The sequence below is a fragment of the Phyllopteryx taeniolatus genome, chromosome 15 (assembly GCF_024500385.1).
Source record: "Phyllopteryx taeniolatus isolate TA_2022b chromosome 15, UOR_Ptae_1.2, whole genome shotgun sequence".
Classification (NCBI taxonomy): domain Eukaryota; kingdom Metazoa; phylum Chordata; class Actinopteri; order Syngnathiformes; family Syngnathidae; genus Phyllopteryx; species Phyllopteryx taeniolatus.
The window spans coordinates 11,324,130-11,339,522 of NC_084516.1; the positions used below are offsets into that span (position 1 = coordinate 11,324,130).

General features: G+C 39.3%; 1 protein-coding gene across 9 annotated transcripts in view; it reads left to right on the plus strand.

The window, feature by feature from the left end:
- Positions 1-15,393, plus strand: part of rxraa (retinoid X receptor, alpha a) — a 115,464-nt gene that overhangs the window by 16,500 nt on the left and 83,571 nt on the right. For all 9 annotated transcript variants that reach the window (XM_061799008.1, XM_061799010.1, XM_061799017.1 and 6 more), the window contains exon 2: positions 15,138-15,257. In XM_061799008.1, coding sequence (XP_061654992.1) covers positions 15,138-15,257 — 120 coding nt within the window. The remainder of the gene's footprint in view (positions 1-15,137; positions 15,258-15,393) is intronic.

Here is a 15,393-nt window from a genome sequence, read left to right on the forward strand (position 1 = left end):
CCTAATAAGTATTAACTAATATTTAACTAATAATTAATAAGCATTAACTCGTTGCCAGGCTACATACCTTATTATACTGTCTTTTTTGTTGTGTACTGTAAGTCCACAGATGTGGCCCCTGCACCAATTTGCAATATTTTCCCTGTGCTTTCAGTTTATTGTGTGCCCGTTTCTTAAGCAAAGTGACCTCACTCTTGCTCATCCACTTGACCAGCTTTGTTATTCTATGATCCAAATTAGTTTTGTTGTTTTGGACCTTACATTTTGAGTGGTTTACCATTGTTGAGCTCTAAACTGATCTGACAGTTTGTCTCTCTTGGTCAGTAATTGTTATTTGAGTTAAGAATTTGTACCCCTCAAGGCAGCTTTCGTATTTTTAGAGCTACCCTATGCTACAATGGCTCAGTGCCTCTTGCAGCATTTGCAGGTAAATGCGCAGTGATGTCATCAGTGACATTTCAATGGAAGAAGTCTGTCTACACGATATGACCTCAAAAAGGTACTAACCTCCTGACTTGAACACCACCACAGTGAAATGATTGCATTGAACTTGAATCAGGTTTGAATCTTTGTAAGGCAGAAATTTTGCTACAGTGCAAATGTGTCCCGTAAATGACCTAAAACTTTGCTCACTTATATTATTTACTGGGTTTTATATTATTCAGCCTGCTTCCTGTTGTATTTGGATACTAAAACACTAAATATAATTGTTAAATACACAGTGATACCTCTCAGTGTAAAGAGCTTTGTGTGAGTCAGTGGTATTACATCATATTGATTGGCTTGAATTCCGTAGGGAATTTCCACCAAGGGTTCACTTATTGAGTATTAGATAGTGAAATTTATCTGTTCACTTCGCAGATTTCTCATTTACCCATTGACGCACGCATTCACACGCAAACATGCTTTTACTGTCCACAAATGGACTGCTGTGAATGTCACTGACTGTACTGCGGGGATTGATATTAACAACCATTACTTTAGCTGTCATGATAGACACCTAGTTCAGTGCCCCTTATTCATATACAGGGGCGCTGCCAAGGGATTTAGGTCCTGTGAACACTGCTTCAATTCCACAAATTGAAAATAATATTCTCTATGACCCATATCAATCATGGGCCTTTAGAATGGCGATCAATTTTCATTTATAATGAATCTTGCATTCGGATAGGAAACTGAAGCAGAACTTCATTTTAAACTAAGACTTATAGTCTATTGAGGTAATTACCTTTGGTTTGAGTGAGGCGTCATTACCACAGTGCACATCGTCTACACAGAAAAGATGGAATCTGTAAAGCTGGAGTTTATCAATGGATGATCATAGAGATGAATGCACACTTTGGCTGTCGGTGAATAAGCCCCGAAACATCAAATGACAGTTTTTTTCGTTTTTACCATTTCACCGTCCTTTGCCTTCATGCAGGATAATGGACAGTGTATGTTCCGGTTGTTATAGCCTGCCATTATGAGGCTGTCTCACGCTGGAACTGTATTCACTCCAGTTATGATCATTTTCATGCTATCTAAGGCTCTTACTTTGTTTCTCGTCTCAGAGGGAATGGCTCACTCTCGTCTTTAATACTGTTTTTTTGTGCTCGCTGAAAAGCCTTGCTTCCCACCAGAATACAGTGAAGCATCACACTCGTTATGCTGAGCCTCATCCCCCATGGAAGAGAAATAATTTATAAAATGAAATCTACATTTGTTGTGTAAATGACCACATGCTGTACGATACTTAATCCTGCCTGCAGTCGATCCCAGTCATGTGACTTGACCTAGTTTTGTTTACCACCCTCTGCCTGTCTCTCCTCTTTTTCTCTTTCATTCTCTTTCTGGCCCTTTCACTTTTTCAAACTGTTTCTGTGATTTGTGTTACTACCCTGTTCTCCATATCACTTCTCTCTTTTTTTTTTTTTTTTTTTTTTTTTACTTCTCTGTCCACCCATGCACCGGCTACTGTCTGCCTGTACTTGACTGATTCAAAATGTGTGAAATATGTTTCTTCTTGGTGCAGTACAATGTATCAATGTATCCTTTGGCTGCATACCAGCCTCAAAAAATCATACATCTTGCATGTGAAGTCACTGTTTCAAAATAATTGGCATGTGACAGTGTAGAATGAATTTTACTGACGTCAGGCATCTCATCATACTCAAGTTGTTGTTTTGTTTCTTACATGGAAGACTGTAATGTAGAATCATTCTGTTTTTGAAATAGCAGCCTAAAAATCCTCAGCATATCAGATTAGACTTTGAAAAGAACCTTCATTCTATTTTTCAGGAAGTAGCACCGCAAAGAATTACTCCACACACTATGTCTTCAGTTTGCTACTGAATTTCATTCATGTCATGCCTTACCTTGACCTGCGAGTCAATTCATCATTCAACCTAACATTAAAACTCGTTGCTAAAAAATGTGTAGTACATTCCCTCGCTGATCAGACATTTTGCATATTTCAGCTAAATATATGCATTTTTTATAAGAACAGATGTAATATTGGAATTTTTTTTCTGGATAAATAATAATGTACTGTAGATTGACATACGATACATTCTTTGCTAGATTTTAGTGCAAGAGCAGCTGCGAAGACTTTGCCAAGCAGGTTGCTTGGCCAAGTATTCAGTTCGGTGATGTGCTGACTCCTTGAAATTTGTGGCATGTATTCATTCTTGAAGAGCACACAGCAATTCTGGAGCTTTAGAATCATACTGTAAACTAAAGAAAACCTCAACTGTCTCCGTTCTGAGGTGAAAACAATACATTCCACATTCCAGTAATGTAGCATATTGTATGATTATAGGTACCTATGCAGCCTCTTTTTGGAGGGATTGTTGGATTTTTGTCAGTTACCTGCCATTTTTATTCTAGATTTAAAACATGAGCTAAGCAGTTAAGGTGGAGACTAGATGCTGTGTATTTATTTTACTGTGACATTTAAAACACCTTCGTGTCTAGTCATTGAGTTTTAAGATTAGAGGTCCTTGACAAGCTGATTACAATATTTTTCTCCACCGGAGTCATGTCCAAAATGGGGGGTTTACACATTGGAATCCATTATTTCAATGTCCCATTCATAGTTAATGTGTCCTTATTAAAGGCAATTGTAGCCATAGGGCACATTTATCTGCTGTGTCTAATCTGACCGGTAATTTTACACTACTCGATTTTTGTGTTTTTAATTGTCTTTGGTTTCAGTGCACGTTCATGCAAAACAGGTACAACTACAGATGTTTTTGTTTCATGTTTTAAATTATGTACCACTTCTATCACATAAGATTCTGACTGCTATGGTGTGGGTGTCACTTGTTTAACTATTTTACTTTTTGCAGATGCATGTTCTTTTTTAAAGCAAGAAAGACCGGATTTTCTCATTACTCAAATAATTTCAGAAGTAAAATTCTAGCATTTCTGCTTTATATGTAAAGAATACAGACAGATATAATGCAAACGTAAACAAAGTTTTTGCATTCACTACTTTCTTTGAATGAGTCAGTGATACTCAATGTCTTGAATTAGGCGTGCATCAAACATCATTGGTGAATCTGGGTCAGAGTTACAGAACATATTGTTGTGAAAAATGAAGGATGCGGGTGGTAGCACAGGTTCTTCCTTGTATTTTGTCCTTGGGTGTTTGTATATGTTTAAAATTTTGTTATGTTATTTTGAGATGTACTGTGCTAAAGTAGCAGTGAGGGGTGGGGATTAATGACTGGCAGAAAATGTTCTCCCGGAGAGATGCTAACGTGGGTATGCGGAGTCAATTTAGCAGCCTAACAGGAAGCGTGCTCCTGAACAGTCTGGTGGGAGTGAGACAGATGAGTGGGGCACAGGTCGCAAAGCAACTCCACACATCATTTTCTGCCTCGGAGCACCTCTACACTGATGCGTTACATTTCACTCTGCATGCATCTCAGTCCTCACTGTGAAGTCGAGCTTTATTTCAACATTAGTTGCTTGAGGTAATTCTCTTTGAACGCTCATAACGTCAGCTATGATCAAGGAAAATGAAGGCCAAAACTAATTGCTATGCATAATTAAAGCAAAAATAGGATTTTTGATGCAGGTTTCAATCCCTTTCAGTGGGGTGATTATGAGAAAATATCGGACAAATATCCACTGCCCCTCCATTAGACTTGGCCTCTACAAGATAGTTTTAGCACTGCTACTCTGTTGGTGATATTTCACAGTTGAGAAAGGGTCATTGGTTGCCAAGACTTTATCTTGTGAAAAGCTACTCTCTGAAAAACAGGAGTGGCCCTTGATTTATTTTTTTTGTTCTTCTGTGTGTCCATCCCCGAGTCGAAGAAGCTTCTTTGTGCCCTTGCAGCTTTTTTGGGAATCCAATCACACAAATTTGATTAGAGTCGTTTGCCTGCGCGCTGCTGGGCTGCTGTGAGGCCCTTGTTCCCTTATTTGCCCCGGAGCAAGGTTTTGACATGCAGAAGCAGACTTTGAACTGACCCCCTTTGTGTCTTCCCCTCTAACCTCATTTGCCACACTCTCTTAGTTTCTCTTCCTCTTTTTGCAACTTATGTCCCCCTCTGCACCCTGTCTGTCATTGTTGCTTCTGCCTTTGCCTTAATGTCACAGAGAAATAAATAATCACAAGCTCCCACTTTCATGCCATCAAATTTAGTGCAAAACACTTCACATTTTGATGAAACATATTGTGAGTTGAATGGGATTAATAGTTATGTTTTTTGTTTTTTTTCTACTACCCTGTAAGTAGAGAGTGTTTTGTCAGTGATGAATGTGAAGCATAGAAATTGCCTAGCGTAGTGATATAAATAATGTTGAGGTGACGGTTTGAAAAATAAATATTTACTTTTACTCTTCTTAAGTTTACCATATGTTATATTTATTTTAAGATGCAGGTAAAGCTCACGATTCCCAATAGGCATGTGCTGCTCAGTAATAACAGTCCTCAAGCTGTGGTTTAATAGGTGGTCTTCAGTTATTCCTTTTCCACAGAAGTCTTGCTGCTTCAAATGCCACGCCACGCCATGACAACTGCCACTTTCATTACTTTGTGTCTTTGAATGTACAGACCCAATATTGTTTTTTTTTCTCAAAAGTTGTTTCAGAAAAGTCCTCTTGTTAGTTTAGAAAAATCTTGTAAAACACAGTCGTTCAATAATTGACTTAATAAATCTATCCTGTTAAGTTTTTTATTCCCAGATCAAACCATAACAGCAAGTCAGTTCTGGTCACTAGGATCAAATCAGAAGAGAAATTAATATTGGTTCTCATAGTAAAGGATGTGTTCCTGCAAGTGATTTTGCTTGTTGTGTCTTAACCCCTGACCATTGTGTCTTCAAACCAAGGTCTTTGCATCTGCTTTCCTTTATTATGTCTACATTCTATCTTTGACTGAAAGAGACCCTCAGGTAACCTAGTTCAACCAAGGTAGAACGGTTTAGGGCTAGTTGGGGATGATGTGGCCTTAAATTAATATCACATCATTTTTGACGAAATCTTGTGATAAACGCGTTTGAAACTAGGCTTTACACGATCAGGATTTTTGGGGCCGATCACCGATCAGCGAGTTTAAAAAAAACAATAACCGATCACCGATCACAAGATGGCGCAATGTGTCAATTTAAATGACCTGTTCGTTTACTGTATATACTTGTGTACTTAATTGCTAAAAAAATTATATTTACAATAAATAATGTATCTATTTATGCCAGTGAGGCACAGTGACAGACAGAACAAATGGTCTTCTATTAGATGGCAGGATGTACACACAGTAATTAATGTATCCACTTTTTGTTACATTTTTGTTTGTTGTAGTGCCGTGAGATTTTTCAATTGTAATATAAGTTCCTTGACTCCGTAAAGGTTGGAAATCACTGATTTCAAATTTGTCTTGAAGTTTGACCGGGCACTACGTGTTGCCTGTCTCAGATGTGTTTGTCTGTCCCACACCACCAACGATTTTGTTTTTTAATAACCTTATTGGCCATTAGATATTTACAGTACTACGTCAAAAGACATGCAAAAAGGCTAAAAAACTAGCTTTTGGATTCAAATACACTGTGCACGATGGTCACGCGGAGTAAATGTATTTTACGTCATTGATCGGATCGGCGAATTATGACAATAAAGCCGATCAGCTAATCAGCATAAAATGCTAATTATCGTCCGATACCGATCAGGCCGATAAACTCTCAATCTGTAGAACACTGTATTTTCTATGGCTGCATGGTGGACGACTGGTTAGAGCGTCTGCCTCACAGTTCTGAGGACCGGGGTTCAATCCCCACCTGTGTGGAGTTTGCATGTTCTCCCCGTGCCTGCATGGGTTTTCTCCGGGCACTCCGGTTTCTCCCCACATCCCAAAAACATGCATGGTAGGTTAATTGACAACTCTAAATTGTCCGTAGGTGTGAATGTGTGTGCGAATGGTTGTTTGTTTGTATGTGCCCTGCGATTGGCTGGCAACCAGTTCAGGGTGTACCTCCTGCCCGATGATAGCTGGGATAGGCTCCAGCATGCCCGCAACCCTAGTGAGGAGAAGCGGCTCAGAAAATGTATTTTCTATACAAATAAGAGGGCCAATAGATACTCTTGATGTATTAGGGTTCTCAAGCATAAAGTACTTGAAAAGCCCTTGTTGTAGAATTTGTTTTCTTCGCAAAAAATGAAATACTAGAGGCTTTGTGAAAGTGTCATGCCACATATGTATTTTCTATTAATTAAATGCAATGAGTTAACTGAATACTGCGTGCAACACACAATTTACTTACTTTACATGCATTTTCTAAGTGTATTATTAAAAACAGAAAGGAATTAGTAAATAAAGTATCATTAAAAAAAATCTATTTTTTTATTGACCTTGTCAGGTTTACATGAAAATAAAATGTACCGGATGTGTAGGAGAACACTTGACTCTTCAGGGCTGTTGTACAGGACAATCAAAGGGAAGGACAAACTTGTTCTTTCACAGGTCGTCCTGTCACAAAGAGGTTTTCAGGCCTGTGGTGGAATAGTGTTGAATGACATTCAAGTTAAAAATTGGCGATTGATGGCTCCTGGATGGCTGGCGTGTCCTTCTGAGCCCTACTAGGATATTTTACCCTGGAGTCCTATATGGAAAAGCCTTTTTTATTGCACCTGGGAGATACATTAAAGGCCCAGTGAACTTAGACCTTGGGCTCGATCCCCTTGGCAACACAGGACAGGAACAATCATTAAGAGAGCTTGTGCTGCAATATCTTAAACCCATAAATTTCCTCTGTGTGTTTTATTCAAAGAAGTTTGTGGGGTCTTTTAAAATCTGAAAGCACTTTTACTGATGTGTTAGTGATAAATGAGTATTGCCTGTTCATACAAATTCTTTTATTTTATATAATAGCAAATCTTTTCTTCCATCTCTATGAGAATGTTGTCGTTAAGGCATTAAACTGTATGAATGCCACTTATTGCATTTGATACTTTCTTTAATGAGTAAAATGTTGATTCCCTGAGATCACCAATAAGAATAATACAGATGCTTGAGCTTGTCCCCGGAAGACTGTGTGTGTCATTGCAGTTTTTAAAGTTAACAGGATCTTAGAAGTGAAAAACAGAAAAAAAGATCAAGCATTTCTGTAATCAAGGTCCTGCTGATGTGGGCAAACATATAATGATCCAGTGCGATAGAGACGTTTTAATGACGGGACGTGTACCAACCATACCAATGACGAGAGCACTCACCAGTTGTAGTGAAACCACTCATGGCAGAGCTGTGATTAAGATTAGATTTAATGCATAGTACTGTACGAGCTATACAACTCTTTTATCATTTACCTTATTATGATTGAGAAACAAGTAATAGTACCAATCATTGGCATTATATACCCTTTGCTTTATTTTTTTGCACATTTGTTGTGGCTCTTGTTGATCCACCCTTGGTGTTTCTTGTCATTCCCCATCAATACGTATTAGTTCAAATTTTATACATACATATAGTACATCCAGATTACTAAAAACACCCTTGGAGTGGCACACACTTACTCCTGAAATCTTTCCAACCACTATGTGCCATTTGGGAACTAATTTAATACACATTTGCCTGTTTTAAAAAAACGTTTTAAAAAATGTTTTTCAAAGTGGAATTAAAAGGCTTTTTGGGTGGTCACACAACAAAGTTAGTAGGGCTATTCTACCTGTGGATTGTGCCATTTGATAGAAATCTCAGCTTTCTCATGAGAATTGCATGCAAGTTTGTATTTTGAAATATCTGTAAGGTATATGAGAGGCCGGCACGGTGGCCGACTGGTTGGCACATACAATCCCGGCTCCGCCTGTGTGGAGTTTGCATGTTCTGCCCGTGCCTGAGTGGGATTTCTCCGGCCACTCCGGTTTCCTCCCACATCCCAAAAACATGCGTGGTAGGTTGATTGAAGATTCTAAATTGCCCGTAGGTGTGAATGTGAGTGCGAATGGTTGTTTGTCTCTATGTGCCCTGGCGACCGGTTCAGGGTGTACCCCGCCTCCCGCCCGAAGATAGGTGGGATAGGCTCCAGCGCCCCACGACCCTAGTGAAGATAAGCGGTAAAGAAAATGGATGGTATATGAGAGCCACTCAGTCAATAAATACTGTACAGTATATATTTTACCAGTTTGGAGGAAGAAACTGAACTTTGCATAAAGGCCACAGGATCCAAATTGAAAAGCCACCTAAGTATAGACATCATCTTTTCAAAAGATCTTGATATTTTCACAAATGTTAGTCATATTATCTTGTGATCCCAACAGACACTATATTTTTTAAAGTATTCACTCATCTGCCTTGATTTGCATATGCATTTAGTAACATCCCATTCTTAATCCATGGGATTTAATACCCTTTGCAGTTATAACAGCATCTTCTGGGAAGGCTGTCCACAAGGTTAAGGACTGTGTTTGTCGAATTTTTGTGACGTCAATCACTGATGTTCGATGAGAAGGCCTGGCTCTCAGTCTCCGCTCTAATTCATTCCAAAGGCCTTCTAAATAAAAAAATCTTTATTTACAAGAAATAATATATCTTTGTTCATCAATTTATGCCAGTGAGGGCATCGTGACAGACAGAACAAATAAATGCTCTTCTATTAGATGGCAGGAAGTACATATAGTAATTAATGTATCCACTTTTTGTGACATTTTTGTTTAATGGTGTGCCGTGAGATTTTTCAATTGTAAAATACGTTCTTTGGCTCCATAAAGGTTGGAAATCACTGCTGTAGAGGCCAGTCAAGTTCATCCATACCAAACTCTCTTTATGGACCTTGCGCACTGGTGCGCAGTCATGTTGTAACAGGTATCCCCAAACTGCACCACCAAAGGTAGCATGGAATTGTCCACAATATTGATGATTGATGATGATTTTTCTTTTTCTATTGTTGACTTACGGATAGGGTTGGGCAATCGTTTGAATTTGAGTGATTCCGGTTCCAAAACGATTGACTGAGAGTTGACTTCACTGACAAAATAACTATTTTAACAATGCTCTATAGCTGCCCCTGTATTGTTTCACCATGTCAAATGTTTAATGTGTGCAAGTTTTAACTTGACTTCTTGTTTTGAGCTTGTAGCGTTTTATTTTGAAGGGTACACACTCAGCATTTTGGCACAAAAAGTAACTTCACACGCCACCGTTGATTGTTTTCTATTTTTTGTTTATGTTTGTTTTTTTAATGGATGGAACCAAATGCTATAAAACGCTTATTCCTTTTGCTACCCACCGATGAGGCACAAGGTTAGTGTTTGTGATACTGTGAGACGTTTATGTGAATTTTGTCCCAATTCATTGTGATGTAAAGTTGCTACGGTGAAGTTTTAGCCCAATGTTAAGCTTTTTTTTTTTTTTTTTTTTTTTTTTTAATCGGCGCTTGCGTTGTTTTAAAGACTAAAATAAATTCTAAAAACCATCAATGTAAAAGTGCAAGCAACCGTTTACCTTGTTAGCTGTCTCAATGTTGGCATAGACTTATTTTATTGTTTCACTCACCCAATTGACTGAGAGTTGACTTCACTGAAGCTCCGCGCAGTGTGTAGGCTGAGGCTCGGAGCGTATCAGATGCTACACATTGGGAAAAACTCCTTTGCACAATATAACTCCTTTGCACAATATAATCTGATTCCAAGTGCTGCACTGAGGTCATTCATTTTAACACACTTTTGTTAGCCGCTGCTGCCGTTGGGCACAAGCACGTCATGGGGCCTGTTCTTCTTCTTTGGTTTACGCCGCTTCTTCATTGTTTTTCGCCACTTCTTCTTCGCGGCTGGAGGACTCTGCGTCAAAACTGGGAACCGAAATTTTTTTATTTGAACGGTTCCGGGAGAACCGGAACGTTAGTCCCGGTTCCAATCGGTTCACAATTCTCGATGCCCAACCCTACTTATGGATAGCTGTTATCTCGTGACACTTGAGGTATGCAGCCTTTAGTTTGTGGAGGGCTGTCTCACAAGACTGGAGCAACAGCAAGTGAATGCTGTGCGGGGCTGCAATGCATCTGGCATATATTACTAAGCATGGCTTCCTTGGTATATCAGAGACACATGAGTTTGCTTTGTGTTTTGGAGAAAATCTGGAAAGATTAGGGAAAAGTAATGTTAAAATCATAGTAATCTATAGTGACTTCAACTTTAATTTCCACTGATTTATTTACGTCACTTTTTTCCTTTTCACTCAACGAAAGTGGGTGTTGTGTTAATAGAACCTTTTAACTCATTCACTGCCAGCCCTCCTAGTTAATGTGCATGTGGGCACTGTTGACATACTGTAGCTGTCCGTGGCAGTGAAAGAATGACTTAATATAGTATTAGCTGTCTTCTTTGACAGTGTTAGGTACAACTTCCAACTCTGTCTGATACACGGCCCTTGCTGTGCCGTAATCCCGCGATTTCACTGAAAAATGACGCCCAACTTTCATGATGTCAAAGCTTTTAGTGCTGGAGACGGCCGAAAAATACGGCAGAGGCGACTCCCTCCAAATTCTATATGCAAGAAAAACCCCTGGCAATCGGAGTGTGTATGTGTAACAACAAGAGCCGATATATATATATATATATATATATATATATATATATATATATATATATATATATATATGCCAGCAACATCCCATTTTGTGTGTGCATGTGTGTGTGTGTGTGTGTGCGTGTGTATATATATATATATCCATTCATCTATCCATTTTCTGTCCCGCTTATCCTCACTAGGGTCACGGGCGTGCTGGCGCCTATCCCAGCTATCTTCTGGTGAGAGGCGGGGTACACCTTGAACTGGTCGCCAGCCAATCGCAGAGCACATATAAACAAACAACTATTTGCACTCACATTCACACCTACGGGCAATTTAGAGTCCTCAATTTGTTACCATGTTTTTGGGATGTGGGAGTAAACCCACGCAGGCATGGATGGCTGCAGTGTAACAAAGGGTGAAAAATTTAAGGGGGTCTGAATACTTTCCGTACCCACAGTATATATATTTTATATATTTCTATAAAAGGGGCTCTAAGCAGCTATCCAGGTTTTGTTTCTAAATACATTAAATGTTTGAAGTGCTGAAAATGTGCAAAGGCTTATAACAATATAGTGGGGAGTTGTTCAGATATAGCTTAAGCGGCGCCACGGTGTGCGAGTGGTTAGCACTTCTGCCTCACAGTTCTGAGGACCGGGTTTCAAATTCCGGCCCCGGCTGTGTGGAGTTTGCATGTTCTCCCTGTGCCTGCGTGGGTTTACTCCATATATATATATATATATATATATATATATATATATATATAATATATACCAATTTAATCTATCTATCTATCTATCTATATAAATATAATATATAACAATTTAATCTATCTATCTATTTATCTATCTATCTATCTATCTATCTATCTGTCTATCTGTCTATCTGTCCGTCCAGCTAACTACTTGTATCTATCTACTGTATCTCTCTTTCTGGTGACAAACACAAGCATCCTTGTTTCCATTCAGCATCCATTTCAATATCAATAGACACAATGTGGTAAATATGGAGGGATTAAACCTTGACTGTATCTTATTTGCGAAGCATCCTTCTAGCCACTGTTCAGACTTTGGATTGTGAGCTGGATGACCTATGTGCCTATGTCAGTTAGCAGCAGGATATCAGGAAATATGTTGTCCCTTGTTTCACTGGAACTTGACTGATTTCTAGAGAGCTGCTTAGCACTATTGTACCAGACAACACTTTATACTAAGGGAATTTGCAATGCTCATTGTTTCGTCAATTTGGATCTGTCAACCCATCTAGGGATGGCACTCAAACTGGATCCTGTTGAGAACTGATTCCAAACCCAAATCCATGTCTTAATTCTGCTTCAGGGTTGGCATATGGGCATGGTACATTACTAAACAGTAAGGTCAAATTTATGGTTAGAATGTTCATGTTGGTGAGTAAGAAACTACTGAAAGCATAGCTTCATTTCACAAATACAGATAATTACACTGTATTTTATATGTAAGATCATAATTTTCTTCAAAGGTGAAAACAATACAGTGCCCCCCCTCGCCAATAATTGACGCTACTTATTCTGTAATTGCCATGAATTCTTCTTCTTTGTTTTGTTTTTTTTGGCGAAATTTAAAAAAAAAAAAAAAAAGAGAAGAAGTATGCAATTAGGTCAAAAACCGTGTATTTGTGGGGGATCAGGACCACGAATAGCGGGGGGTTCCACGAATAACAGGAAATATGTTCCAAAACAAAATCTGTGAATAGGTGAATCCTATCCACTGTATTCATATGCTGAAACATATTTAGTAACTTGAATGAGTGTTTAAAATGTACCCAGCATGCTTGACTATGTGACAGTGGTATCTGGGTTTCTTACAGCCAATCAACAAAGAAAAATAATTAAATCAATTAAAAAAATCTTAATTGACACAACAATGCAAATATTTTTATTTTTTTTAAATGAAATGAATTCAATGTAAAGTACTCAAATTATTGTCAGTGTTTAAAAATATGAGTGTCCAATTCTCTAAGTACCCAGTATATATAAATAATGCATTTCAGGTGGAATTTTCTTTTTTGAAAGATAATATTGGCATTTGTTCCTGAATCAACTACACAACACCGTACTTGACAGTTATCTTTTCAAAAGTTTTATTGTATGCATAATTGTTGATTGGTCCTCAGTAATTACTACGACAAATATTGTTGTATATAATGGTTGTATTACTCAGGAATCACTTTTGATAATAGATTAATCGCGTAGAGACCTCCATCCATCCATCCATCCATTTTCTGAGCCGCTTCTCCTCACTAGGGTCACGGGCGTGCTGGAGCCTATCCCAGCTATCATCGGACAGGAGGCGGGGTACACCCTGAATTGGTTGCCAGCCAATCGCAGGGCACACATAAACAAACAACCATACACACCCACATTTACACCTACGGGCAATTTAGAGTTGTCAATTAACCTAGCATGCATGTTTTGGGGATGTGGGAGGAAACCGGAGTGCCTGGAGAAAACCCACGCAGGCACGGGGAGAACATGCAAACTCCAAACAGGCGGGTCCGGGGATTGAACCCTGGTCCTCAGAACTGTGAGGCAGACGCTCTAACCAGTCGTCTACCGTGCCGCCGTGTAGAGACCTCATTTAACTTAAAATTGTCCAATTCTTCTGAATTTCAACCAGTAAATATTAATAATTAAATTTAATATAATAATAAACACATGGTGTTTCATCACCATAAGCTCATCAAACATCTTTTACTATGGAAAATAATTATCATAATTTTTGCCTATTTTCTGACATTTTACGGACCATACCAGTAACTACATTATAATGAATTTATGTTTGCGGATTTGCTGCAGTCAATTTGACATAATGTCCTGTTTTTGAAGATAAAGATGTACATTTTCAAAAGAGTTTTTAAATCTGACTAATTGGGAAAAAGATTTATCCACAGATTAATCCATCTATCCATTTTGTGAGCCACTTCTCCTCACAGGGTGCGCTGGAGCCTATCCCAGCTATCATCGGGCAGGAGGCGGGGTACACCCTGAACCGGTTGCCAGCCAATCGCAGGGCACATACAAACGAACAACCATTCGCACTCACATTCACACCTACGGGCAATTTAGAGTTGTCAATTAACCTACCATGCATGTTTTTGGGATGTGGGAGGAAACCGGAGTGCCCGGAGAAAAGCCACGCAGGCACGGGGAAAACATGCAAACTCCACACAGGCGGGGCCGGGGATTGAACCCCGGTCCTCAGAACTGTGAGGCTGATGCTCTAACCAGTCTTCCACCGTGCCGCCTTCCACAGATTAATCATCGATTAAAATTATCGTTAGTTGCAGCCCTAATTGGTTTTTTGAGAAAATTGCAAGAATTGTAAATGCTGGCCTTAGAGGTACCTGCAACTTCATTGGGCTAAAACACGAAGATCAATGACCTGTGACCCCAGAGACAGATAGTAAGATGTTCTGCTTGAACCCAAGAGGCCTAAAACCCTAATTTGACATTTCCGACAGAGCTATTAACAGTTGCCAACTGCTTTTTAGCCTCCTCGAGGATAGGGTTAAGGAGCATTTTCGCCTTTGTGGTACTTTTAAGAACCGTTTCTTCGCTGATAGTGGTTGACATGAGTGCTGAGCTGATGTTTTGCCACTGGCGATGAGGTTAGAGGCCACTTGGACAGCTATAAATGTGAAAGGTTGGTTAGGTCAAACTGTGGTATTGTGCTGGCACTATCGTGATCCTCAGACAAAGGGCCCAGTAAGACACATAAGGCATGCTTTTTTGTGTGTGTTTTAACCCCTGGTGAGCTGGAGCCTGTACCAGCTGACTTTGGGCGAGAGAGTACACCCTTGACTGGTCGCCAGTCAGCCACAGAGCACATTTAATCAGTAACACCCCCATTTACACCATTAAACAAACTCAGAGACTCAGACTTCAGAGACTTCAGGGAACCTGCAATGCATGATTTTGGAAAGCAGTCTTTTCTCAATCCAAACAGGTCCGGGCTTAGATTTAAAACCAGAAGCTATGACTGTGAAGCAGATGTGCAAACTATCTGGTGCACTATCATTTTCCATGTATTATTTGTTGATGAGCCTCCCCTCCTCTTGTTGCTTATTTTAAATTTTATAATCATATCATAATTTCATTATGTTGTTCCAGGGTTCCTGAAGCCCCAGTGCTCATTAGCTCCTCCGATGCAGCGAGCCCGATCAAATGAGGCCTGTTCCTGTTTCAGTGGCATGTGTTCCCTCCATCACCATCACCGTCGCCTATCCTCAGGTAATGTTGTCTGTCCCCACAAACCTGTTCTACTTGTGTGATTGTTAGTTCTAGGATAAAATAGAGAGAAATGCCCTTGAATGAATGAATTACTCAGGTAAGTAATGTACATTATAGTGTGTTGGGGTTTTGAATT